Raw genomic sequence first — 27,725 nt, 5'->3', positions numbered from 1 at the left:
TTTTCAGGGTTTGGATTTCCTTCTCTCGTTTGCTCTGTGTGCTTGTGGATGATGACGGTGACGATGACGATGACGATGACGATGACGCTCTTTGGATGAGCACGACGATTCGATCGATCGACCCCTAGAGGTATTTCCTTCCAAATTGAGATTGATTGAAATTGGTTGAAGCTTTGTTTCTTGTGCGGGAAGAAAGATGCCTTCGCTGGGGCTTAGGTTTCATTTTTGCCGTAGAGACTGCGATTTCTGGTTCGCATTTTGCGTTTTTCCTTTATTAATCTTCGTAGATTGCCTTGTAGTGGTTTGTGCGGGTTGGGGGTGGGGTGGAAAGGAGGTCATGTATGATTTTCATCGGAAGTAGGGTAGGTAGGGAGTTTTGGGGAGGACAATAACGGATTTCGGAGGAATCCATCGGATCGAATCTTCCTGGATTTCTGCATCTTTTAGGAGAACATTGATTCATGTAAAAGGGATTGAAGAAAGGTTTCATTTTTTTTTGGAATTCCTTTTGGAATTTCAGGGAAGTTCCCCTTTTTCTAGATTAAAAGCGATAAAATTTTGGGAAGGTTATGAAATTAAGGGATAATTTGTCTCTCTGTTTGCAGTTCTGAACGAAATTTGGAGATTGATTGGGAAGGGAACCCTTCTGATTGAAGGGGGACGAGTTATTTTGGTGAAGTCTTCAAATTGAGGCCGCAATTATCTTCCTTTTATTATTTTCTTTTCTTTCTTTGAGAAGAAATCTGCAAAAGGCTTACACGAGATCCGCCAAAGAGAAACGCGATTAGTCTACCTTTGGAATTTTGACATTTCAGTTGAAGTTTTCTCTTGTGAAATTTTCATCAAGAAGATCTCCAGGAGGCTACGTTCTTGGCCTTATCTTTTCAGAAAGGTGAAACTAATCCTCTGAGTTTTCTTATTATCTATGCAGTGCCATCGTTGGTAGATTGCATGTCTATTCTTTGATAGTTTCATGTTCTTTTTCATTTCTTCTTATTAGTTGTCTGGTCAGTTTCCATAAGCATTTTCTATTATTCTTAGTTTGTTTTGCAATTGAGAAGGGACTAACTGTGTCATTGTGTTAAGCTGATATCTGGCTCATCTTGGAGTTACTCTGTCTTTTGCAGCTTTAGAATCAGGAGGTCTGAGCTGTCTGAAAATGGGAGACCATGTGGTTTTGTGCGTCGATCGCCTGATAACACCAGCAACACTTGAATGTGGTCCAGGAAGGCCATCTGGAGAAGGGCCTTCCTTGGGCAGCGATTCAAGTGGTTCTACATCATCAGGGAGCGCAGCTGATAAGACTGTGGAGGAGCCTGTGGCTTCTGAGGAGGCACAACCTCTTCTGCAGATAGCAGAATGCCGAATTTGCCAAGAGGAAGACCATGTCAAGAACCTCGAGAACCCTTGTGCTTGCAGTGGCAGTCTAAAGGTAGTTTCTCATCAATTTCACTCTATGAAGAACACCATAATATATATGAGAACTGTCATGAAAAATTTATGTTCATATTGTCAATGATTTTCTCCTTGGTGTTCTGTTTTTAGCCTTTTTACCTTGCAAGATTAGTTAGTTGTGCGTGTTGCTTTGGCAGGCTTTGATAGTTTGAACGTTTTTATGAGTTTTGACTTATTTGAATTTGGTATTGACCACTAGAATTCTCCGAGTTTATCACGAGGAAATGGCACTTGTTAATAATGTATACTTTTTGGAATGCTTAATTCTTTGAATCCGTAATGGTTTTCTGATCACTAATGGAGCTGCTGAAGATAATGACATCTTTGACATTGTTATTGTTATTGTTACTTTTTTAACTATAGTTATTATTATTAATTCATGTATTGAGTTGATTTCCTTGAACTATATCCCTCACATCTTGTTCACCTTGTCTTGCTGTTGTTTTTTTGGGAATAGTTTGCATTTTCTTTCTACATATCTATAAGGATCATTTCTCATGATACAAATTTTGTTAACTGAATGTGTTTCTTCCAGTATGCCCATAGGAAATGCTTGCAACGCTGGTGCAACGAGAAAGGAGATATAACATGTGAGATATGTCATCAGGTTAGTTTTCTTTCTCTTTTCTTAAAATGTTGGTTGGAAAACTAAGATGCCTGAATAACAAAGAAAAGACATGGAAACAATTATCTAGAAGTGGGCGACCACAGTCACATTTTTGTCAACTTCCCTCTCTATTCTATATTGTCTGTTCTTTAATCATAAAGGATGCACTATCCTAACTCAAGCTTTTAAACCTAGTACAAGACTCTCTCTCTCTCTCTCTCCTTGTGACTACCTCGTGACACATTGTGCTTGATGAGTAACCTTCTAAACTCTTTTTGGTGATTTTTTGATGGCCACATGGGTCATAGTGTTTGTTGATAAGTGTCCTTTAGAAATTCAATTGTATTTCTATATTTTCTGTCCTGTTCAGTCACTCTTTATGCATATGAGTGCATTTAGGGGCAAAGGTTTTGTAAAATGTTAAAAAAAAAGGTTTTGTAAATGTGCGTGTATGTGAGTCAGTGCGTGTGTGTTGGGGGGGGGGGCGTTGTGGAAGCAGGGGGCTTGCAGAATGGTTCATTTGTCTAGTTTTTTTAATGTTCTATCTGATTTTGTATTTTATCTTTGTTCATATGCAATCAATGGCAGCAATATAAGCCTGGCTACACTGCTCCACCTCCTCGACCTCATGCTGATGAGACTGCCATAGATATTAGGCAAGTTTAATCCTCATAATTTCTTCTCTCTTCTCTTAGATTTTCAAGATCTATATATTTGGGAACTGTACTTATGCTTCTGGACTCATCATGGTGGATTTTCACTTTTAAATTTGTGTTTTCCTACTGATTGAAAAACTTATAAGACTCATAAGAACTTCCTGCTTGTGATGCAGTGGTGGCTGGGCTATCTCAGGAACTGCATTGGATTTGCATGATCCTCGCTTCTTAGCAATGGCTGCTGCAGAGCGTCATTTCTTGGAGTCTGAGTATGATGAATATGCCGCCACAAATGCTAGTGGTGCTGCATTTTGCCGCTCTGCTGCTCTCATTGTAAGTCCTGCAATGAATTTGATGATATCTGATGAAAACCAAAATCATGAGCTTTGCCCTTTCTAAGAACAGTATGAATTAGTTGTCATATTTTCAACACGAAAGTTAAAGAATGTTTTGTTTTCTGAAGTGGACAAGTTCACTATTCTTGTAATTCTACAAATTGTCTGCAGTAATGACCATCCTGACGTTTCAGAGTAAAATAGTTGTTTGTGTTCAACTTTTTTAAACATAACGATTTTGGCAACTATATATATGGGAAATGTTTTGCACAATTGATCGTATACACTCATGTATTCATGTATATACGTGTATGTGAAAAGTGCAAGTAAACCTGTTAATTGTCCATTGAGTGTCCTGTACTGCATCCAAAAACATACCTGTATCTTTGATCTAGTTGTTTTGCTTGTGCCAGTTAATGGCTCTTCTGCTTTTGAGGCATGCACTGACCATCACCAATCCTGATGGAGATGAAGACGCTTCCACTTTTTTCTCTGTAAGATTAAATCTCTTTCATTGTTGTTCCCTACGTTTTACTGTAGGAATCAGGTTTATCCAGATTTTCCATTCCTTCTTCCTTCTGCTTTTAAAGGTTTAGATGTTACCTATCTGCAGCTTGATTAACACAATGTTTGTGTCAAGCAGCTTTTCTTACTTCGTGCTGCTGCATTTCTTCTACCTTGCTACATTATGGCTTGGGCCTTCAGTATTTTGCAGAGGAGACGCCAAAGGCAGGTCAGTGAATCTCTCCTTACTGGAGGTTGACAATTGTCCTTGCCATGCATGTTTACCTTATGCATCTGTTCTTGAATTGTTTAGCTGCTATATATGCATGTACAAGCTTGAGTTTGGGCTGTACAACTTAGAAAAGTTTGGGCTCGAGCTAAGCTGAAGAAAATACATTCTCTTAGTAAAAAATTCATGTTATGTAGACAGGGATTAGACACAATTCTAAGCCATGCTTTACCAAAGGAGGACAATTGAGTTAAATCCAATCCATACAAGTAATATAAATACAAAATTACTTAATGAACACATAGTAGCAGAGAAAATCCAAACTCACGTAAGCTCAGGTTTATTTCTTTTTCAAAATGAATAAGAGATTAGGTATGAGATTTGGTTTGTCAAGCTCTATGTCACACAGCTCCATATAGGGTGCTGGACCTGTGTCGACATTGCAGGACACTGGTAAAAGATTTTTTTGTGGTGTTTGACCTATTGTCAAAGGGGGTGGGACTAGAGTTGCCAGTCGAGGAAGCGGGAGAGGGAAGCAGAAGCGGGAAGCGGGAAGCGGGAAGCGAGACACTTCTAAAATTTCTAGGAAGCGGGAAGCGCGAGACGACTTAGGAGCGAGCTGGAAGCGAAAAAAGGAAGCGACATAGGATTCGAGTGAGAAGCAAAAGGTAAATGAATAAGAATCCAAAGGGAAGCGAAAATGTAATTATATATTTTTATTTTATCAAAAAATAAGATTTATGTCATCATTGATAAAATAAAACATGTATCTAAGACAATAAATAATATAAGTTGTAATTATCTAACAAATGCATCATATTGCAACTGTCAAGCATTTAAAAAAAATACATCCAGAAAAGAGTATAATTTACATTCTTGTTGCAACAATTTAACAAATGCATTTAAGAAAATAAATAAATTTAATTAAAAAGCGTACCTTTTTCAACGAAAGAATCAAATGACTTATTATTTGATATTGTGATTGTTGTAAATCTTGTGATCTCTACAACATAGAAAATGAGAAATCAATAAACTCAAAGATTACGTAGAGATATGGTTAAATTTTTAAGTTATAAAGTTCTAAACTGTAAATTATAAGCTATAAAATTCTTAACTATAAACTTAAAATTAGCATAATCCACTACTTCACTTCTTCATGCAAGGTTCAAAATAAAAGTACATATCAAACCAACAAAATATTACATGACCATGACAAAAAAAAGTAACATAAAAGTTTTTAAGTTGGACTACTCCAACTACATTATCAAAAGAATAATTAAGAATTCAAGAGTTCATTAATCTATCAACTTTCTCTTCCCCTTCAAGTCAGCAATTGATCGAGAACTTTCTGCATCATCACGTGCTTCTTATCCTCCACGACCATGCCTTCTGCTCCTTCCTTCATTTCCTATAATGAATATGTTAAAAAATGAAAATGTTCAAAAACCTTAATTTAAAATATACAAAATACATATATAGAAAAAAGTAAAAATAAAAAACACAGGAGCAACATACCTTGCCTAGGTCTCCTGCTAAAGAAACGATCAATCCAACCTATAGGAACAGATGGTCGCTCTTGTATATCTGCTGTTCTACTAGCTCTGTTGGATTGATTTGTATCCTCTTCAACTTCATTTGCACCTATGATTATTGGAGGTAATGGAGCTCTTGGTTGTGCATTTTTGGGTTTGGATTTGAAAGTAGTGCTTGATTGTTGTGCGCTATCATCCAAATCTCTCCAACGCATATTTTTTAATCTCAACATATTTTTTTCTTCAATAAGAAGTTCTGGATTGATATCCCATTTTTGACTAGGTCCTTCTTTGTAGCGATTGTTGCACCTTTTTATAACAAAAATATAAAATATGAATGCTAATAAACAATCAATGATAGAAAAAGTGAAAAAAATACCAAAACAAAAGTACAACACAATTTAATTATACCTGTTAATCAATAGAAGATTGGAATGAATATACATCAAGGTATCAACACGATCTTCATTGAGCCTATTTCTTTTAACATTGTGAATATAACTATAGGTGTTCCATACTCTTTCTGCAGAAGATGTGCTAATAGGTTGAGATAAAACCTTAATGACTAATGCTCTCAACTCAGGTGTATCACCATCATAAAAACGCCACCAATTAAGCACCAACATTGTAGGATTCAATGCATCTATTCTTAGTTGTATTTCGGTTAAATCTTCCACTTCTTGATGCAAAAGCCACAAGTTGTGACCTATAAAGTGTAGATAGCTATTCATTTTCAGTAGATATGACTTCAAGCGCGAGCATTACACCGTCTAAGATATCATTATCCTTTTCTGTAAAAAAAAATGTAATAACTATAACAAGAAAATGTAAATGAAATAATGAAATAATGAAATAATAAAATAATTAAATCATTAAACTTTAAACTTGATTAAATGGACAATAAAATTTTTACCAGGAGAAACTCGTTTCACCCCTCTTACTGCTAGGATTTTGAGATACTCTGACTCGTAATATTTTGGAGTAAGCATGTGGGTTAGACTATGGAGATGTACATTCATTCTATCCCATCTATTTGAGACAATCTTATGAATCTTTTCATACAAATCTGGTTGTCCTTTTAGATTGTCTTTAATTTTCCCCAACATGTTGTCTATGCCTTCATACACTTCATCAATTATAGGGCCTTTCTGATCACAATTTAATCATTTTATATATGGGTTTTGTAATCAATAATGCTAAACGTATAGAATCTCAATATTCTTCATCAAGAACAGTTGTTTCTGTTGTAACAATCCTTTTTTTCATAGTTACATCCGTGCATGATTGCTTCAATTCACTCCATCTATCTGAAATTACAGTGAGCCTCAAGCTCTCCCTTACATCAAGCAAGCACTTCAAAGTAGTATAATGTGAAGCAAACCTTGTTTTTGCAATTTTATTAGCTCTAATTTTTCATTGCTTCTAAAGATTGTTAGTGCTTTTGAATGATTTGTGATATACTTCACAATTTCTTTACTTTGCAAATATGTTTCTCCTAATCATTGTTGTTAAAAGCGTTGAGGCGTAGCGAGACACTCCACCAAAATCTGAGGCGAGGCGTAAGCCTCGAGGCGCAAAGCGTAAGCCTCAAATTTTTTTTTAAACTTAAAAAAATTTATAAAAACTATCTAAAATTATAAATAAATAAAAAATGCTTTATTGATGAAGCGCCAACAAACACGAAATAAAAAATCTCAAATAAATACGAAAAAAATATGAGATTAACATGTAAAAGTAACATTAATGCAACAACTTGATCTATATAAGTATCTAATTGCATAAATATGAGCATTCATTCAATAAAAACTAACATTAACAACAAAATGCATATTAGCACTAACAACATCATGTCATAATTAAAAAATGCATGTTAACATTAACAACCAAATGTTAATGTATTTGTCCAGAATTCTTCAAAATGAGAGTGTTAACATTCACAATTACAACTGAAAGTCCCAAAAAACATATAAATGGCTAATAGCTCTATGATATGAATTAGGGCCTAGGCTTTTGTTGTGTCTCGTCATCATCAATATTTAAGTCTTCAATATCATCATCTGAAGAATCCATATAAATAGGTTCTTCTTCATCTTTATTCTCTGACTCTTCATCATCTACACTTTCTTCATTCACGTCCTCAATTACTTTTTTTGTTTTTTTTTTTCCTTCAATAAAAAATCATGTATTAAATATTTATGTTATGTAATTAAAAAAATACATTTATATTCATAGCTAGGTAAAAGGAATATAACTTTACCTCGATCTCTTGAAGACATGTCTTGCCTAGAACCACTTTGTGAAACATGAGGTGAAGTGACTTTTTCAATAGGCACATGCTGAATGGCATTTATGTTGAAGTTCAGATCCAACCATGAATCCTCCAACCAATTGGGATCACTAGGCAACACTGGATCTTCCTTCTCCACAATCCACTCATCGTCTGAGTCTATATGATCTAGACATATAGGGTCTTTGGTAGCCCTCCTCTTCATATTTCTCTCTCTTAATTTCATATTGTACATTACAAAAACCAATGCATTCATCTTCTCTTGTTCAAGTCTATTCATTCGTTTTGTATGCACCTATAATTTCAAATCATTGATAATCAAATATAAGATAATTAAACATATAAAAATGTATTTCAAAAATAAAATACAAAGTCACAAACCAATGAGAAAGTACTTCAATTCCTCTCATAGCCCGATGCACTGCATGTCAAACTTAAAATTCGAATTGCAAAATTCATCAACTTAAGATTTTCGTGCCCAAATGAACTCCACCAATCAGCTGCATTCAAATAAAATAATAAAAAATTGATAAAAACATTAAGAATGTCATAATTAACAAAAACATAAAAAATATTGACAAATAACAACATAATTGCAAACTTACCAGGACTTTTTAATTTTCTTGTTGTAACAGCTGCCTCTCTGCCAAACAAGCCATTTGCCTTTTTAAATGCATCAATTTGTATTGTAATTTTCAACAGAATATGTGCATCAGAAACTAATTTTTCAACACAATCATAAAAGCCACCCATAACTTCTCCATAAGGGTTGAAGTTGTCAGCATAATGAAAATGTGGATTTAAATAATAGGTAGTTGCATGCAAGGGCTTATGAAGTTGCAAGTCCCATCGTCTATCAATGATATCCCAAATAGATTTATATTTTCTTTCGACATTGTCAAGGTTTGAAGCAATTTCCTCCTTCGCTCTATCCATTGCCTCATACAAAAATACCATAGCAGGTTCGTCTGCATCAACGAGTTGCAACACTTTCACGAGAGGTAGTGTAGCTTTAATTGCATACGATATGACAACCCAAAACTTATGATCATTAAGAACAATATAAGAAATGTTCTTAGCATCAGATTTCTTATAGTAATTAGATGTTCTAAAATTTGAAGATAAGAACATCAACTTTAATTCTTTCTTATAACACCCAATACTATGAAGTGTAAGATATGTTGTGGCAAAACGAGTGACGGCTGGACGCAGAAGTTCTTTCTTCTTTGGGAATTTTCTCATTAAATTTAATACCCATGCATGACTATAAATGCATCTTCTAATTTTTTTTGCCTTTTCCACTGTATCTTTAAAAATTGATATCTTTCCAATATCTTCTAACATAAGATCCAAGCAGTGGGCTGCACATGGTGTCCAAAAACATGTTTTTCCTTAGCATATTTCCAGCTGCCACATAATTTGGTGCATTATCTGTAATGAATTGCACCACATTACTTTCACCAACTTCTTTAACAACTTCTTCAAACAACTTACACAAATTTGCACCAGTTTTTTCCATGTCGCTGATGTCAACGAATTTCAAAAATACTGTCCCAGATGAGCTGTTCAAAAGAAAATTAATTAAGTTTCTTCCTTTTCTATCTGTCCAACCATCTGCCATAATACTGCAACCAACCTTTGATCACTCTTTTTTGAACTCTTTCAAAATTTCATGAGTACAATCTACCTCGTCTTTCAAAATCCACGTTCTGATTTCATGATAAGAAGGCGGTTTGAACCCTCGCCCATAATTTGCAATAGCTTCTACCATTGCACTAAAATATGGACTGTTGCAAAGATTAAATGATAAGACATTTGCATAAAAAAATCTACCAATGGCACGACATACATTTTTTCTTTCATCCCTTTTGAAAGCAGTGTTTATTGTGGTTTGTCGTGCTTTTTTGTTCACAAAAAGGTCCATAGGACCAGCTGTACTTGTTTTTGCATCACTACTTGATCCACTAGTTTCTTTATTCACATTTTCGCTGGTTGATGATCTAAAATAAACACTTCTCTCGATATCCAACTTGTTTTGTTCTAACTCTTCTTTCTTTAGCCTCTGATCCTTTAGATGATTCTGAAAAAATCTTTTCACGTCAGGTGGAACCGCTTCGCACATGCTTACACCATGCTTTGTGCCAGCTAAGTGATGTTTTAGCCTATAGATGCCTCATGTACTCTCTTTATGACAGTAATTGCAAATTACATGTCCTACGAGTTTGGGATCTTTAGTAGGATGTGGAACTTTAACTCCATGATCCCATCCTACATCTTTTGCCATTGTTCAACTGCAAAAATACATAACACATCATGCATTCTGCTGATCACATTACATGAAAACAAATGCAAAATAGACAATCTTGGTGTATAAGCTATATAGGAATCCTAGAAAAAAACATAATTGAGCAACAAGAGCTACGTTGCTCATGTGTGCCAAAGTAATAGAAACAAAACAATAACGGCATACATAACTCTTCTGTAATGTAACAGACTAATATACAACATGCTAACTGAAGGCATAGTAGTCAGGAAGTTGCAAATCTATCAAAATATAATGTGAGTTGAAACGTTCTTTAAGTATTTTGTCCATCTTAACCAGGTTTGGTCCGTTGCAGGTTTTGTAAACCAAACCCATGATTGTGATTTCTTTAGTTCTTTTAGTTGAAAGAAAGCGAAAAGATGGCTACTTGTGCATGTCCAGAGACTAGAGTATTTCTATATTTGAAGAGGCAAGGAATAACATCCAAAATATTTTGAATCCGTAGTTACTAAACTAATACATAAATACAAACAAGACTAAAAGGTGACAAGAAAAACACTGAGTGACAACATGGCAAAAAAGTCATTAATAAGACAACAGGAACAAAAGCCAACAGTAAAATATTCATATAATGAACCTACTTTTTAATTTAAATTAGGCCGAGTGCGTCTAGTGGTCTAAATAGTTGACATGATAACCTTTCATAGTAGAGAACCAAAGAGTGATGGGAAGAGTAAAACAATCTCTCAAGAAAAAAAGGAAAAAGAAAAAAGAAAAAAGAAAAAAGAAAAAAGAAAAAAGAAAAAAGAAAAAAGAAAAAAGAAGATGGGAACAGTAAAACAAAGCAAAAAGCTAAGCAGATGAAAAATTGACTTAACTTCAAATCCCCTAAGGCCCTAATATTATCTGTCACCTGGAAGTTCAGAGACATCCAATTCATAACAAGAAGTATGGCAGAAGTATATTGCTTGTCATACAATAATCAAAGAAACAAACTTCTAAATTTTTAGCTACAAACTGAAAATTCATATCATGAAGAGAGAATTCAGACTTATACTAATTCACAGACAAAAACATACACAAATTTTTTTTTCTTTAACATCCAAAAAGCCGATGGCATCGGCCTGCTCGTGGTTTCATCATTCTGAGGGCCTTCATGGCATCAGCCTGCTCGTGGCCAGGCTATAACAACACACTTTCAATCCCTCTTTTCCTCCATTTAGTGAAGCAAGCATAGTGTTTTGCATGGCACCCATAACCACATTTAGGTTCCAGTCATCCATATCGCCATTCCTGTCATTAGGACCTCACTGATGCAAGTTGTTTTCATCAAATTGGACCCTGTGTACGTGATCTACATCATCCATTTAGTGAAGATCGACATTTGAATAAACAGAATCCGACTTATGTGCAAGACTTTTTGCTGATTCAAAAATCAATAACCATTAATAAAAACATGGTTTTTTTGTTAAAGAACACTGTCAAAATAAATTGAAAATCCTGTTTTTTTTGTTAAAGAACACTATGAAAAGATTGATTTCTATTAAATCAACCGTGCTGAACCCATCGATAGGGCCAAATTGATCAAAATAACTTAGTACCAATGAGATCCCAGAGGGAGTTATGACCACAGAGGATGATATAGGGATGAGTGGAGCCGGGTTCCCCATAAACGTAGGTTACACGGTTTCACAAAGAACAAATGACAAAAGAAGAAGCTGGGGAAAAACACACAGATCTTCGTCGACCCATCACGGAGAAGAAGAAGCAAAGAAGTTTACCTGTCACCGGAAAACGCAGAGGTCGCCGGAATGGACGGCGGTGGCGGTGAGTCGCTGGTCGATGGCGAGTGGTGGCCGGCGGCGAGTGGTGGCCGGCGGGTCGCCGATGCCTTCTCAACAGAGGAAAGAAGAAGGTGGAAGAGGCGATGACCGGCGACGGGTGGTGGCCGGCGGCGACTGGTGGCCAGCGGCGAGTGGTGGCCGGCGACAGCAGTGGCGGGGGACGAGAGGGGACATAGTTGAGAGAGAAGGGGCGAGGGCTTTCCCTCGCCCCGAAGCGCCTATCTTTTTTAAAGACAGGTTCTCGATCTTTCGAGAATACGGGCCCGGATCCGGGTCGAACTCGGGTTCGGGCCATCCGATTTCTTAATGCGCGCCTCACTTTGAGGGGCGCCTCGCCTCAAGGCGTACGCCTCAAGGCGCATGAGGCATACGCTTTTGCGCTTTTTACGTGCGCCTCAAGGCGAAAAGGCCCTCGCCTCGAGGCGAGGTGCGCTTTTTGCGCCTTGAGGCGCGTTTTTAACAACACTGCTCAAACTCATGTGTCAAATCCTTAAAGATCAAATTAAGTGTGTGCACAACACAAGGTGACCAAAAAATATACTTATATGTTTGTTTTATTTCTTCACTTGTTAACTTGCAATTTGTTGCATTGTCTGTAATGACTTGCACTACATTAGAAGGCCCCGCAAGTTTAAAACCCGTCTTAAAAAACTCGGCAATGTTTGCAGCTGACTGTTGCACATTAGAAAAATCGCTTGTATATAAGAACATCGAGCCAAAACAGTTTGATGCAAATATATTTATAAGTGTTTGTTCTTGATATTTGTCCAACCGTCTGAGACAATGGAAACTCCAAACTCAAACTTTTCTCGAAATTCATTTAACTCCCTGTGAACACACTCTTTCTCATTGTCAAGCAACGTTGTTCGCGCTTTTTCATATGATGGGGGTTTATATCCAGGCACTTTACTAACTGCGGATATCATTCCAATATGGTGATCGAAGCACATTGAAAGGTATGCCATTTGAACACAAAAATATGATAATTTTATGATCTACCTCATCTCTTTCTACCTTTTTAAAGGTATCACGAATATCAACTGTTTTTCGGCTTCTACTAGATGATGTAATCATACTAATAGGCTTCTTCGGTTTATCAATTCTTGATCTTCTCAACTCAAATGCACTTGATGAAACCTCCACTCGTCGAACTTGCCTCTTAATTTTTCTTGCCAATTCTGCATTTTTTGCAACTACAGGACAAAAGGCAATCCCAACACTTTGTCCCTTTGGAGATCCCATGAGATGTGCAAAAACTCAAGTATATGACCCATGATCTATGTCACATGGGTGCGGGTGCGGGTGCGGGTGCGACACAATTTTAAAATTTTTGGACAAGGGGACTCGGCAAAAAAAAAAAAATATATATATATATATATAATTTTATTTTATTTTATTTTTAAAATGCCACAGGTGTCTGTGCACAGTCACAGACTGTGACTGTGCACAGTCACAGACTGTGACTGTGCACAGTCACAGACTGTGACTGTGCACAGGCACAGCACTGTGCACTGTGCACAGGCACAGCACTGTGCACAGTGCACACTGCAAAGACTGTGCACTGTGCACAGTCACAGACTGTGCACAGTCACAGACTGTGCACAGTCTGTGACTGTGCACACTGCAAAGACTGCACAGTCACAGTGCCTTTTTTATATATATTTTTTTAAATAAAAAATATAAAAAATTAGTTTTTTAGGGACATTTTTGGACTCGGTCAAAGTTGACCGAGTCCAAAATGTGGACGGACTCGGCCTGGACTCGTTGACCGAGTCCGACTCGACGTTGACCGAGTCCGGGCCGAGTCCGAAGCCGCACCCGAGTCCGCACCCGTGTCGGGGCGTGTCGACTCGGGTGCGGCACCTCCTTAGCCGAGTCCGTGTGACATAGCCCATGATAAATATTTTTGCAGTGCCTGCACATAAAAACCTGTGTTCCACCTTGCTTTCCTTGCCCACTCTTCTTTTGTTTCAATACATGGCGCCATAGCACTGTTGTTTTATGCATGCTAGGTGGTTCATCATCTTGGTCATCTTCAGAATAGTAGTCATCCAAGTAATATTCTTCTTCATCTTCCTCATCAAAACAATTTTCTTTTCTGTCCTCAAACTGAAATGGACAATCAGGAGACGTCTTGCCCTTTCTTGCATTGTCATTCTCAATACCACTAGACGATTCATGCACCAAATTGCAAAAATAATCATCATCATCATCATAATTGTCATGATCGTAGTTTGTGATGGTCATTAGTGAAGCAAAGAACAAGCAAATATACCTGCATCATAAAAGTATAAGAATCAGTCTAAAACACTTTATAAAAGCTATTATCAACAACAAAGGATGGAGAGTGAAGAACACAAATCATTACTCTCATAATTTACCAATTACTAAAACAAAAAAATAAACATAATTTAAGGAGGTGAAAGATCTATGATTCTATAATATGCTATAATAAAACAGACAAAACTAAAAAAAAAAGAAAAAAGAAAGAAAAAAGAAAGAAAAAAGAAAGAAAAAAGAAAGAAATAATAAGCTCAATCATGCTTGGTAATACATTTTGTAAAATTTATAAAGATTTTGGACGATTGATTTTTTGAAAGTTTTAAAAACCTGCTTGTGTCTCAGAATTCAACATTTCAAGAGCTGATCCCTATAAAATCAAGAATACATATCACATTTATACTATCAGAATTTTAAAATAAAATAAAATAAACATGAAAAACTCATTGCCTTCTTAAGGCTTCGAAACTGCTTCACAACCTATTGGCCTGTTAAGGCTTTGAAACCACTTCATGAAGTGGTACAATCTACAAAACCTGACACAAACAAAAGACAAATAAAGAGGAATAAAAGTAATAGACATAACTCATTTGACCATAAATAAGAAATGACATGTTTATACATTCATAACATGCATATACTAGTTTTGTTTTAAAGGACGTCGGTCGGTGGTCAAAATCCTGAGAGAGAGAGAGAGAGGGAGGGAGGAAGAGAGACTCGAAAGAGGCGTGAAAAAAACCCTAAAGCCTCTTTTAAGTTTTGTTTTCACGAGTTTTTTAAAATTCCCATTTTGCCCTTAATAAAAAAACTGTTTCTTTTTTAAAAAAAAAGGCAAAATAGTAACAAAGGTCACATGTACCCCTTTAAAGGGGTACATGCTTCTTGATGCTTAAGTGCGCTTCCCCGTGCGTTTTGGAAGCATTGCGTTTCGTGCTTTCAAAGCGCGTATCGGGGAAGCACGCTTCCCTTTAAGCATAGGCGCTTCCGGTAACTCTGGGTGGGACTATTTTGGTCGCCTTCACCACGATAACCCCCTTCTCTCTCTTTGTCTTTCGTCTCCCTTTCCCCGATGAACTGGTACTCTCTCTAGTTCCCCCACCCCCACCCCCACCCCCACCCCCACCCCCACCCATCTGGTTTACTCCCCTCTCTCATTTTTTTGGGGCATTGACCTGGATGGTGGTGGGGGGAAACGAGAGAGAGAGAGAGAGAGAGAGAGAGAGAGAGAGAGAGAGAGAGAGAGAGAGAGAGAGAGAGAGAGAGAGAGAGATTACAAAGTAACCCTTTATGTTTAAAGAAATTTCATTTTACTCTTTATTTTTCTTTTACACCCTTTTATGTTTTAAAATATTTCATTTTACTCCTTTTTGTTCTTTTACACCTTTTTATGTTTTAAAAAATTTCATTTTACTAATTTTTTCCTTTTACATTTAAAATACACACACACACACACACACACACACACACACATATATATATATATATATATATATATATATATATACCAGGGTTGCCGAAAGCGCCATAGGACCCAGAGAAGTGTGCTTCCCCGAAGCACCATAATTAAATTGGAAGCACACTTCCTCTTTAATTGGAAGCTCGCTTCCCCCTTCTTTTTTCTTTTTCTTTCTTTTTTCTGTTTTTTGCTTCTTGTTTTTATTTTTTTTCCTTTTTCGCTTTCCCCTCGCTTGTAGGTCGCTTCCGGTTCACTTCTCTTCTCGCTTCCAAGATGATTCCTAGTTCGCTTCTAAGTTGTCCCACACTTTCCGCTTCCTAAAATTTTGGAAGTGCCTCGCTTCTTGCTTTCGCTTCCCGTTCCCGCTCCTTCGACTGACAACTCTGTCCCATACCTACATTTTTTGAACTTGTCATGTCGTACCCTCCGTACCCACACCGGTACACGTAACCGTGTGACATAGGTCAAGCTCATGTGGAAAATCCTTTGTGAGCCCAGCCTGAGCTGAATGCTAGTGGCATGACTCATTCTCCAATATCATATTATTTCCAAAATATAGGTAGTTTAAACGTCATGATAATTTCACAACGAATTTGTGATATTATCATTGTATATATATGTGAAAAAACTAGAGGACATTAATCTAGAATATTCTATTTTATTGCAGCAAAAAAAGTTGGGAAGAAGATGTCAATAATAGATTACTAAAAGCAAAGGGTATTGGCCACTCCATTCTCATCCTAGGTGAAGTCCATCTTGATGATATAGGAAAGAACAAGAACAAAAACCTTTATCTATCATTTGAATATGATTTTTCTTTTTCTTTATTTTTTATTTCTCTAAAACTTCTATGTTTTCATTTTTGGCAAAAAATGTAAAAGCTTATTCTTTTTTATTTTTGTGTATTGTATTTCATGTTTTTTTTTGATGCAAATTTTCCAGAGGATTATTAAAAAACCTATAATATGTTGAGATTTTGGCTGCGGATATGGCTGAGATCTTTATGTGACTATGGTTGGAAATTTCTTGGCTTATGAGCTTGCTTCTCCTAGAAGTTGCAAAAACAAGTTCAACTTGTGATCTATAGTGTTTGCCTTGGCTTGGGAGATTTTCGAGGCAGTAGATTATTTAGTTTAGGTGTTTTTGGATTATAGATGCGAAATTAAGGAACATGTAGGTAGGTGGTGGAATTGAATGGCAGGGCTGCACATGAGCGGAGCTTGGGCTGTTAAATTCAAGCTTGCTAGCTTACTGTTAGAGTTGTTTGAGCTTCGCTCGGGTCAAGCTCGAGTGGGCTTGAGTTAGGCTTGGCTCAGCTCAAACTGCAGCAGGTTTCTTAAAAGAACAAGTTTTTATAGCCTTTGATGCGTAGGAAGGGGCGGGATTTGTACCCATAGCCTCTTTAATAGGTGGACAATGTCTTTACCTATGAGGGTTTGCAAAAAGTTATATGATCTAACCATATAAATTTACATGTTAAAAAAAGTTATACAAGCTTTAATGAGCCTAAGTTCAAGTTCAAGTTCAAGCTCAAGCGTAGCTTGTTTAACTAATTGGGCATCAATCAAGGGCTCAAAGCTCAGCTAGTTTATTAACAAATGAGCTTGAGTCGAACTTTAACCAAGGCAAGCGCGAGCTACTCAGTTCACGTTGCATCCCTACAAAAAGCGAATGCCCTTGCGGGTTTGGCAGGTACTGCACCTCCTACCTAGTGGATGTGTATATCCAGAAGGAAATAATAGGGTAGCAAATGGTTAGGAAAAAGCTTAGTTGTAGCACCAATAAAAGAGAATTAAAGAGCTCCTTAATGAGGCAACAGAGGTATGCCAGTATGAAGCTATGTCACATGGATACGGCTGTAGACATGGGGATATGGCCATTTTTATGAAGTTTTCAATATGGCTAGTATGTAAGGGGACACGATATGGGCTCCAAAATGGAGTATCTGTGTGACATAGTTATGAATGGATGATAATGTACATATACATGTTGAAGGAACTAGGAAAAAGAGTGAAAAATTGTGGCACTAGTGTTTTAGCTTTAAATAGAGAGGAATGGAAACACAGAATTTGTGAGGCTGACCTTGTATGATGTATAAATATAGTATATAGTAGGAAAAGAGAAAAAGGGCTCCAAGACAACCTTGTATCTATGTCACAGGGATATGCCATTCTGGCAGCGTGTCTCTGGTGACACGCACAGACATGGACACTGGCCATTACTCTATTGTTATTTTAATACTTTTAAATATTATTCCAATAAAATGAAATTTCAATATTAAAATATCAAAAACTAGTTTTGATTGATTAAAAATTAAAAATTTCCATGTTCTTGTGTCCTGTTTTCCAGAAAATTGTCTAACTTGCAAGCCAATCCTCGTCATGCGGACTTGTGTCCATATATCTTTGTGACTGTAAAAGTCCTTTTTTCCCTTTTCAGTGTATATCTTATGGGCTGGATGTTTTTACTACTGACATTTTTCAATGACCTGATGTTTCTATCAAGAAGTTTTGAAATATGATTTTTTTACTAGCAAATGCAATGATTTTTACTTGAGAGCAGGGAACTCTTTGAAGTTTGAACGGTACTCTAGATTCTGTAGTGAATATCTTGTGAAATATGATATTACATTCTTTCAATTAGTACTTAGTGGTTTAGTTATCAACCTCAAAGACTTAATGACCTTGTAACGGTGCTCATACCTGAATGCGTGTTTGAACCTGAGTTTTAGAATGACTGCGTGCGATAAGGTAATATTTTAACAAACTACAGCAGGTTGGATAGTTTCTGGGCTTTGCATTCTGGGTTTAGTCCATGGTAACTGGTAGCACCCTACGGCCGATGAAACAGATGCAGAAGCACAGGGTAATGTGCTCATTTTTGAGTAACCGGGTTCAAAAATGGAGAAGCTTCTTTCAACAATGTGGGAGTTGAGCTTCCTTGACATTAGGAATATGCATTCTCTATAAAACCTGGATATGTTGTACTTTTTTCCTTAGAAAAGGCTGAAAAAATAATTTTAATGAAATATTATTGACTGTTGCTTTGAGAAGTCTACTCCCTTCTCTAATGATTTTCAATTGCTGCATTTTTCTCTTATCAATAAATCACTTAAAGATTCATTACTTGCTTCCCACTTTGCAAATCGCATAACACCCTCTTTTTTCTGTAAAACTATGGGTTAGTTTTTCTGACTTCTATTTGTTCCTTCTTTGACCTAGTATGTAATGGCTGATGGACAGGGTTTAAGACCAAGCACTAGCCCAACTTGACTTTTTCTAGAGTAGGGCTGATTGACCTAACCACTCCATAGATTTGGAGGACCTAGGTCTTGAATTAGGCCAGCAGTTTTCTGGATGAAAGTTGGTTAAGTTCTTCTCATTTTATATCCTATCTATCTGGTAGCGTTTCTGGGCGTACTTGTTTCCATCTAGTTTCATAACTAGTTTTTGCTTATTTCTTTCTGTTGATTTATATAATCAGGGACTTGAAAACTGAAGTCACAGGGACTCGGCAAAAGGGCCCTTGCACCCGCGCCGACACGGGTGCCGGTGCCGCACCCAGTGCGGCAAACATGTCACAAGAGAGAGAGAGGGCTGGGGTCCTCCTCATCTATCTTCTTCATCTCGCTGGAATAGAGAGAGAGTTATCTCAAATCTCAAAAAAAGTTGTCAAAGGAAGATACGTGGCCCTTGTATTGTCACATCACCTATGACACTTGTTGTCCTCAACCAGCTGCTGCCTTTAATGTTTTTTCTTTTTGAAATTTAAATCAATAACAGCTGGCACCTCAGATTTCTTTTTTTTAATAGTTTTGCTGTGAAGGGCAGGAAAAGAAGAGTTCTCTTTTGTTGAAATTTACACCTTTTGCTTCTCCCGTGTCTCGACCTGGGTTTTTTTGGTTTACTTTGACTCAGTCAGATTCAGACCTGGGTCAAAGTAAACCTAGGTTTGAATCAGTCTGGGTATACAGAGCCAAGTCTGTCAGGCATTTCATATATATATATATATATACCCTCCCGCACCCCCACCCAAGTTTTTTTAAAGTGCCGTATTGCTGCACCCACACCTATGTGACATAGCTTGTGTCTTTTCAACTGTTCTGAAGATGACCTCGTCAATAGCCAGAGCCCTTGTTTGCTCTTTGCAGCGTACTTTTTCTGTACAATATCTAATAACTTCATTGCACCTTATGTTTTTTTCTTATTAGTTTTCCACTTGTTTTTTCTTATTTAATTTTCTACTCATCCCTCGTCCTTGCTTTCATGTTTTTGTTTAAATGGACTTTGCCATTCTTGTGAAACTCAAAAAGGAAAATTTGATCATATTTATGGCTGATGGCCTTCTTTGGTATTTTTTGTGCCAACTTCTTTCTATTGAAGCATTTGTCACATTTAGTCAAAATACTTCCCACAAATGATTCAGACCAGAGTTACCGGAAGCTTCTTAGGTGGGAAGCTCGCTTCCTGGAAACTCGCTTCGGAAGCGCGATACTACTCGCTTCCGAAACTTGATGAGAACCTCGATTCCCCCACATTTCTCCTATGTTTTTCACACGCTTCATCTATTCTTCGTACATGTTTTCTCTCACTCTTCTCACTCACTTCCATGTGCTTTCTCTAAATTGGTAGTCATCATTTTTAGATTTTGTTAAAAATTTAATTCTTACACTAAAAATTCATGAAATTTAATATTAGTCACTTTTATTTTAGTTTTTACTTGTGTTTCATTTTGATTCTCATTCAATTCTTATATTTCTTTTTTTATTCCTCGCTTCCCGCTTCATATACATTTTAAAATGCATTGCTTCTCGCTTTCGCTTCCATTATCATTTCCCGCTCCCGCTTTCTAGTCTGGCAACCTTGGTTCAGGCTGTAAAATCTCATGTTTGCTTAATCTGATATTTCCTCCAACTTTATAAAGTTTTAGGACATGTTTAATCGATTCTGTTATTTTACCATATTACATCTAAAGGGAAAGGACGTATGGCACTAACTTTTGACACAATACCCTAACTGGCTGCAAACTAGAAAATATGACACATCTAGGTAATTTGCTTTTTCCTTAACAATTTTGCCCTTTTGTCACCAGAAAAATCAGCTGCCTTGGTCGAAATCATGCGCCTAATTTTTTCAGGTGAGAACTTACATGACCCCTGATTTTTTCAGACGGGAACTTACATATGACACCTGATTTTCCGATCAAAATGCCTGATTTTTTCGGGCGAGAACTTAGAAAAGTGGTTTTGACTGAGGTGCCTAATTTTTTTAGGCGACAAACGGCAAAACCACAAGAAAAAGACAATTAGCCAGATTTGTCATATTTTTCTAATTCATGGTCAATCTCTGTATTGTGCCCAAAAGCTAGTGCCATCTACATTTTTATCAGTACATCTAATGGTCATATCTTTTTCATTTTAATACTGAATGTGACTTCAAGCTCTCTTCTTTTTTACCCTGAATAATCGTGTGCCGCATCTATTTGGCTTAGATGGGATATAAAATTGATCATAATGTTCTTTTTTTTTCATGACCTATGGGCTATGTGACATAGACACGGCTGTTTGGCAGCTGTACCCGTGGGAGGAAGAAGAAGGAAAAAGAAGAGGAAGAAAAGAAAAAGATGAGGAAGAAAAGAAGAAAAAGAAAGAGAAGGAAGAAGAAAAAAGACAGAAAGAAAGAGGAAGAAATAGAGAGAGAGGGCCATACAGTTAGGGTTGGGCCTATCCACCTCTTCTTCTTCTCCTCCTTCCAATCTGCCAGAGAGAGAGAGAGAGAGAGAGAGAGAGAGAGAGAGAGAGAGAGAGAGAGAGAGAGAGAGAGAGAGAGAGAGAGAGAGAGAGAGCACTGATCCCCCTACTCTTCTTCTCGTTCTTCCAATCTGCTCGCCCATGTCTTGTTCTTCTTGTTTTCTCTCCCCTCTCTCGATAATCCCCTCTCAATGACTGGAAAGAGAGAGGGAGCGTACTTCTTCCTGCAACAATGAGAGAGAGAGAGCATCCCCTTTTATAAGATATCTCTTATATATTGATCCTGATATAGTGGATCCATATATAATTCAGACCCAAACCCAAACTCTCTTTATATATATATATATATATATAATTACTAGAATATGAAAACAAAAATATGACAACTAATGTGTGAACCACGATTTTCATGGATTTTTTGTTCCTTTCTCTTGATTCTAACCATACAGCTATGATCTACATGCTTGGTTTTATAAGAACCCGCTCTTGAATCATTCAATTTCGATGCATAAGCGAGATTTTTTTAAGGCTTTAAAATCAATGGTTCATAATCTTCATAAATATTTAAGCATTCAAAACTCACATTTTTCATCGAAAATACATGATCCAATGGTTGATTCCTAGCAAATTCACCATGCCAAGCACATCCACATGGTTGGATTTGCAAAAAAACTGTTGGAAATGCCCATATTTCTAGTTCTCATACTTTAGTTCTCATATTTCCGTTCTCATATTCTAGTGACTATATATATATATATATTGCCATGACCCTGTACCCGTATGTTTTTAAATTGCCGTGTTGCACCCTCCGTATCCATACCTGTACCCATGTGTCATTGCCTATGAGTTGTGTAGAGTTTCATACAACATTTCATGCCTCTTGAGGGCCTTTTCATTTTGTATATATTTTCTAGATTGAACTGGGTCAGGTCTTTGGCCCGATTCCGACCTGATCCAAGATAATATGGCAGATATGGGCAAAACAACTTGTTCTGTTTTAAAAATGAATTGAACCCGGAACCTATCATTGCAGGTTTAGTTGGATCTGCATTGGAACTGAAGAAATAAATAGGCAAAACCATATCTGACCTGACCCAACCCAGCACTTTGATCTAGGTTTCATAAAGTGAAATGGGAAAAAGGATATATATATATATATATATATATATATATATATATATATATATATATATAGAGAGAGAGAGAGAGAGAGAGCTGCCTACTACTTTTCTGGCTTACCACCAGGCTTTTGAAGGTTTTTTCTATGTTTTCCTTAAATCTGACTATACAAATGTGTTATATATGTTTGATTTTATAGGGATTGACTCTTGGATTGTCCGATTTTGACACGCAGGTAGGTTTTTATAAGGTTTAAAAATCGACGGTCTAAAATCTTCATAAATATTCAAGGCGTATTCAATCATGTTTTTTTTTATCTAAAAACCATGATCCAAGTGTCGTTTCCTAGCAAAATGACCATGCCAAATGCATCTGCAGGGTCAGATTTGCCACCCGTACGCTTATGGTAGGCTAGAAAATGCTAGGCAGCTACCACTTTTCCTATATATATGTGTATAATTTTAATAAAATAAACCCTGTCAGATGGAAATTTTGCAAGGAGTTGCGACCGCCCAAAGTTTTCTCAAGCAAGGCGACTTTTGGGTATCAGATGCAGTGCTAAAGAAGTAGGATTGGGTTCCGAATCCGGAGTTCTGTGTCTGTTCTGAGTTGGATCCGGCTCAGAACTAGACCTGCTACTATAAAATCAGACCTAGTACTGATTTTACCTTGGTCCAATCCAGATCCAACCTGTTTTCAGCCCTAATATTTTCCTTTGAAGATTTTATTATATATTTCTACCTAACAGAATTATTTATTGAAAAGTTGTGCCAAATCAGTAACTTTGTTGGATCTGTGACAGCCATTACCAGATAGAGTCGGATGTCAAACTTGCACATTCCATGGTTTCAGTTTGTGTTAGCTCGTACTGAGTCTTTTGTCCTTTTTTTGTAGCAATCTTCATTAGGGGAATTTTAAAAAAGGCAACTAAAGTTTGGCTGTTAATAAAAAAACCACTTAAGTTTAGGAAAATATAAAAACACACCTAAAAAATATCGCAGTTAATTAAAAAAGGCTCAGGAGTTTACTACAGTTAAGTTTGCTGATACACGTGATGTGGAATTACCATTTTACCCTCAAACATCATATTTTAAAAAATACACCTAAAAAGAGTGAAGGACCTTTAAAGGGTTAACTAGTAAATTAACTCTCTTAACTCATCTTGGATTAGTGATAACCTAGGTTAAATAGATGGAAGTGTGTTTTTGATTAACAGTGCAAAAATTTAGGTGCCTTTTTAAAATTATCTAATACTTAGGTGCCTTTGTGATTAATGCCAAAATTTTAGGTTTATTTTTGCAAATTTCCTTTTTCATTAAATTGAAGATTGTTCCAAGTGCATGTTCATAGTTTCTAATGGTGTCTGCTAGTCCCAGTGTTCTTTCATTGTTATGTTTTGGTTTCTCTTTGCACTTTTTAGTTATAACTAGAAAGAGCGGGTAAAATTTTGATGATGGAAAATTTGAAACTAGTTTCAAGTGTTTCTGATTCTTAAAATGTCAGAAGAGATGTATACTCTTATTCTGCTGGCATCCTACAGAAGCCTAATTGCAGATTATTTTCGTTTACTGTAAGAAAAACAAGATTACTTATCTTTCTGGAAGCAGAAAAGCAGAATCTGCCGAAATGAAATGCCTTTTGTATTGTTAGTGTCTTGGTTTTGGTTAAAAATTTCTGGGATGTTTTCCCATGGTAACAGCTGTATATATAACATAATACAATGGATACCAAAAGATCATATTGCTTCCATCTGGATTTTCTCAATTAAATGAACGAGGGAACTGAAGACAGTTTATGCTGGATCATGTTACTAGCATAGCTTCAAACAGGAATTTTGTTCCTTCTGTGATTATGCTTTCTCCTGCACTTGGCACTCTTGGAACCCTTTGCACGATAATCTGCTTGAGCAATGGTTCTAACTGTTCGCAAGCGTTGTGCAAGTTCTCTTGATGACTTTGCCATATTGATTTCTTTTTATTGTTACAGGAAGCTGCAGCACTGGCAGCTACGGAGCTGGCATTTGTGTTACAGTCTGGACGAGCAAGAGGCCTGCAATTCACAGTAGCACCGGCTTCTGCAGTGGCCGCCGGCGAGCCTTTCCAATAGCAGGGAAAACGTGGTGGTTCAGTGAGGCATCTGTAATGTTAATTTCTTTTCCCGTTACGAGAGACAGATATGTAGCTGCGTTTGTGAGTGGGTGGATGCAAAACATTCCTTGGTGTGGGGAACGAGGCTCTGTTTTCATAGTGAATGTGTTGTCTCAATTTTATTATTAATCAAATTATGCAGTGTAAATAATTTTCCACATGTAAGGGAAAAATTTGACTTCACGTAGTCCTTGTGATGGTGATAAATTTTGTTTGCTTGATCTTGACAAGATGGGAGAATTGGGTATAAAAGGAAGGGGGACCGTCCAATCAAAGGTCCAAAATCTACAATCGATGAAACGACATTCATCGGACTTTACATATTAGATTTTTATCATCCATTTAGTGGGTGGCATATTTTGCATTATGAATTTTCAATGTTAAGATGTATTTTCTAAAGAGCTACAAATTAACTCTCCACAATACTTTTTGTATTGTAAAGTTTTAAATGCATTTTTCACGTTTCAAAAAACATGCCATGATGTTACTAAATCGTGTAAAGCATATTTCTTATTAAATAAATTATAAAGAATAAATATATGAGACCCGATAGATGAGATGCTCAAGCATTGGAGAAGGGGAGCTATTTGATCATCCTTGGAATCTTTGGTTGGACAATTCTCTTTATATATATATATATATAAAGTCTTTGTGTAAAGAGTATTTCTTACTAAATAAATTATAAAGAACAAATATATGAGATCCTATAGATGAGATGCTCATGGAGAAGGGGAGCTATTTGACCAACGTTGGTTGTAGATTTTGAATCTTTGGTTGGACAATCCTCTCTCTCTCTCTCTATATATATATATATATATATATATATATATATATAAAATGGAGAAACATTTGATAATGTAGCCATAATGTCATGTCTCCTTTAAATGTCATCAGCGTAGGTTGTTTTGTTTTAATAGGACATAAAAGCACGAATTTATGATCTGGGAAAGTATTGCATACTGGAGGCTGTTTATTTTTAAAGCCTTTCATAATTAGGCAATTCAAAAGATGATTCTCACTAAGCGACTGCTTTTCAAATTAGGAAACTCAAAAGCTAATTTTCACTAAGAAAAACATGTAGATCACACCTATAAGATTTGATTTCATGAAAAACAATCAAAAGATAAAAATATGAAAAAGAAAGAGGCATTTCATGTCACCATTTCACACACACGCACATATATATATATACACAAAAATTGGTAGCTGTCGTTAGGTGTTCAAACGAAGGTCACTCACATTGAGCACTCATCGCACGACGTGATCGAGGCTCAGCGTCTTTTGTGCAAAAAGACTTACTGGTACTAAAATAGCTCCAATAAAAGTCCAAGCAAAAGAGATGTTGAACATCTATCATGCCACACAATGGATGCTCAACGTGAGTGACCTCAGTTTGAGCACCTAACGAGTGAGCAGATATTCATTACTCTCTCTTTCTCTTATATATATACATACAATTGAGCATGATAGTGGGTGCCCAATCATCAAATGCCGATTGAACATGCCTCACACATTGATGTGGTGCAAAAAGGAGACCCTTTTTTTTTTAAACTGCGCACTGAACATCAAACTCTTTGAGTTCGACATTACATCTCTCTCTCTCTCTATCTATATGATGTGCTAGTTCTGCCCTGTTATGCCCCTTCAAAAAGCATAGTTTTTGATATTTTTTGACATCAAACTATGTAGATATGATCTGTAGGTTTTGTTTAGTGGGAACTGGTTTTTGGATCACCGGAATCTGACCTGTATACAGGTTTTTCCGATGATCCAAAATCAATGGCTATGAAGGCATTAAATTTTGTTGGCTCATAAAATATAATTTTTCGTCGAAAAAACATGATTCAAGAGTCGATCATAACTAAATCGTGCATGCTAAATACATCTAATGGTTCAGATCTATCATAAAACACTTCAAACTATTGGGCCTAATGTGGTAGAACGAGAAAGAAGGGCCTAATATGTCCAGTTCTCATATTATATATATTATAATATATGTAATATATAGTAACCCGTAATGTCGAACAAGCGCATGCTCGTTCTTGGTTAAAACACATTTAGTGGTGGTCAACATTATAAATATATATATATATATATAGGTGCACAACTACCAACACAAATACCAGGGCCATCCATCGCGACTTTGATGGATGGCCTGCATTTTTGCGTTTAGCGCGGTTTTTGACCACCACTAAAGGGCCCAGCGGAAACTGGGACCTTTAGCACTGTCACAAATCTGTCATAAAAGGCCACAGTTTTTCCTGGAGCCTTTAATGACAGACTTCTGCTAATTGTAAAAAAGTAGAAAAACATTGCGTTTTTGTACATTTTTTTTGTGGTCGTCCTTCACACATGTTATGGATGGCCAAAGAAGTTTCACTAGTAACTGCGCATCTAAAGGTTGTTGTGCAGCCATGCATCACACACACACTCTCTCTCTCTCCCTATATATATATATATATATAGGATAACTGTAATATATAAACCAACAAAATATGTAAACTGGTATGCACCGAGATTTTCATAGTTTTTTTTTTTAATTTCACGGTACATATGCCATCTAAATGCTCGGTTTTATAAAAATAGACTCTTAGACCATCCGATTATGATTTATAAGAAGGATATTTTAAAGTTTGAAAATAAACAACTCAGAATTTTTGTAAATATTCAAGCATACAAAATCACATTTCTCGATCCGATTAGAATGATTCAATAGTCGATTCCAAGCAAATAGATCACACCGAATGAATGTACAGGGTTAGCTTTGCAAAAAACCTATGAAAATATTAGTTCATACTAGTTTACATGTTCTCTTGGTTTACATATTCCAATTTTTCTGTATACATATAGTAGGCAATAGCTGCCTACCATTTTGAAAAAAATAACCCTAAAACACCTATTCACCGGTAGTATCTGCCTATCACTTTTTGAGCCTAACACTACTGAATAGGTGTTTTCATATGGTAGGCAGCTACTGTTGGGGTCAACCAACGCATAAACATAAAACAGTAGGAAAGAGGTGGAGAGCATACCTGATGTGCCATCGGAGAACCAAATCGATGGCGGTGGCGATGGTGGCTGGAATAGGGTGAGCTTCGCTCCTCAGCCGGACTGCAGCCTTCCATCGAGCACAGGCTCCTTTAACAGTCGGTGAGCAGGATCCTGCTTTCCTCTCTTTATGAAAAATGGTCAGAAAAGGTAATTTTCTTAACCCTCTTATGTGTTTTTCTCTGTATGCTCGCTCATATCAGGGTCGCTCATG

The 27,725-nt window shown here is 36.7% G+C and overlaps 1 protein-coding gene across 3 annotated transcripts; it reads left to right on the top strand.

The window, feature by feature from the left end:
• LOC149816825 (uncharacterized) lies at window positions 1-24,646 on the top strand. Of its 3 annotated transcripts, none has more exons than XM_089986698.1 (9): window positions 1-130; window positions 606-892; window positions 1,128-1,432; window positions 1,991-2,062; window positions 2,651-2,718; window positions 2,895-3,051; window positions 3,467-3,547; window positions 3,697-3,786; window positions 24,303-24,646. In XM_089986698.1, the coding sequence occupies exons 3-9, from the start codon at window positions 1,160-1,162 to the stop codon at window positions 24,420-24,422; spliced, it is 861 nt and encodes a 286-aa protein (XP_089842824.1). In that variant the 5' UTR covers window positions 1-130; window positions 606-892; window positions 1,128-1,159; the 3' UTR covers window positions 24,423-24,646. The 3 variants fall into 3 exon arrangements, with proteins under 3 accessions (XP_089842824.1, XP_089842825.1, XP_089842826.1); XM_089986699.1 differs by lacking the exon at window positions 24,303-24,646 and adding an exon at window positions 18,932-19,241; XM_089986700.1 differs by lacking the exons at window positions 3,467-3,547; window positions 3,697-3,786.
• The last annotated feature ends 3,079 nt before the right edge of the window (window positions 24,647-27,725 follow it).

Source organism: Nuphar pumila, chromosome 14 (genome assembly GCF_984573655.1).
Source record: "Nuphar pumila chromosome 14, dmNupPumi1.hap1.1, whole genome shotgun sequence".
NCBI lineage: Eukaryota > Viridiplantae > Streptophyta > Magnoliopsida > Nymphaeales > Nymphaeaceae > Nuphar > Nuphar pumila.
This window is presented reverse-complemented; position numbering and strand designations above follow the sequence as displayed.

Coding starts and splice junctions, on each gene's coding strand:
- LOC149816825 (XM_089986698.1), top strand. CDS start 1,160: ATGGGAGACCATGTGGTTTTGTGCGTCGATCGCCTGATAACACCAGCA. Junction 2,063..2,650: donor CATGTGAGATATGTCATCAG/GTTAGTTTTCTT, acceptor AATCAATGGCAG/CAATATAAGCCTGGCTACAC. Junction 3,548..3,696: donor ACGCTTCCACTTTTTTCTCT/GTAAGATTAAAT, acceptor TGTGTCAAGCAG/CTTTTCTTACTTCGTGCTGC.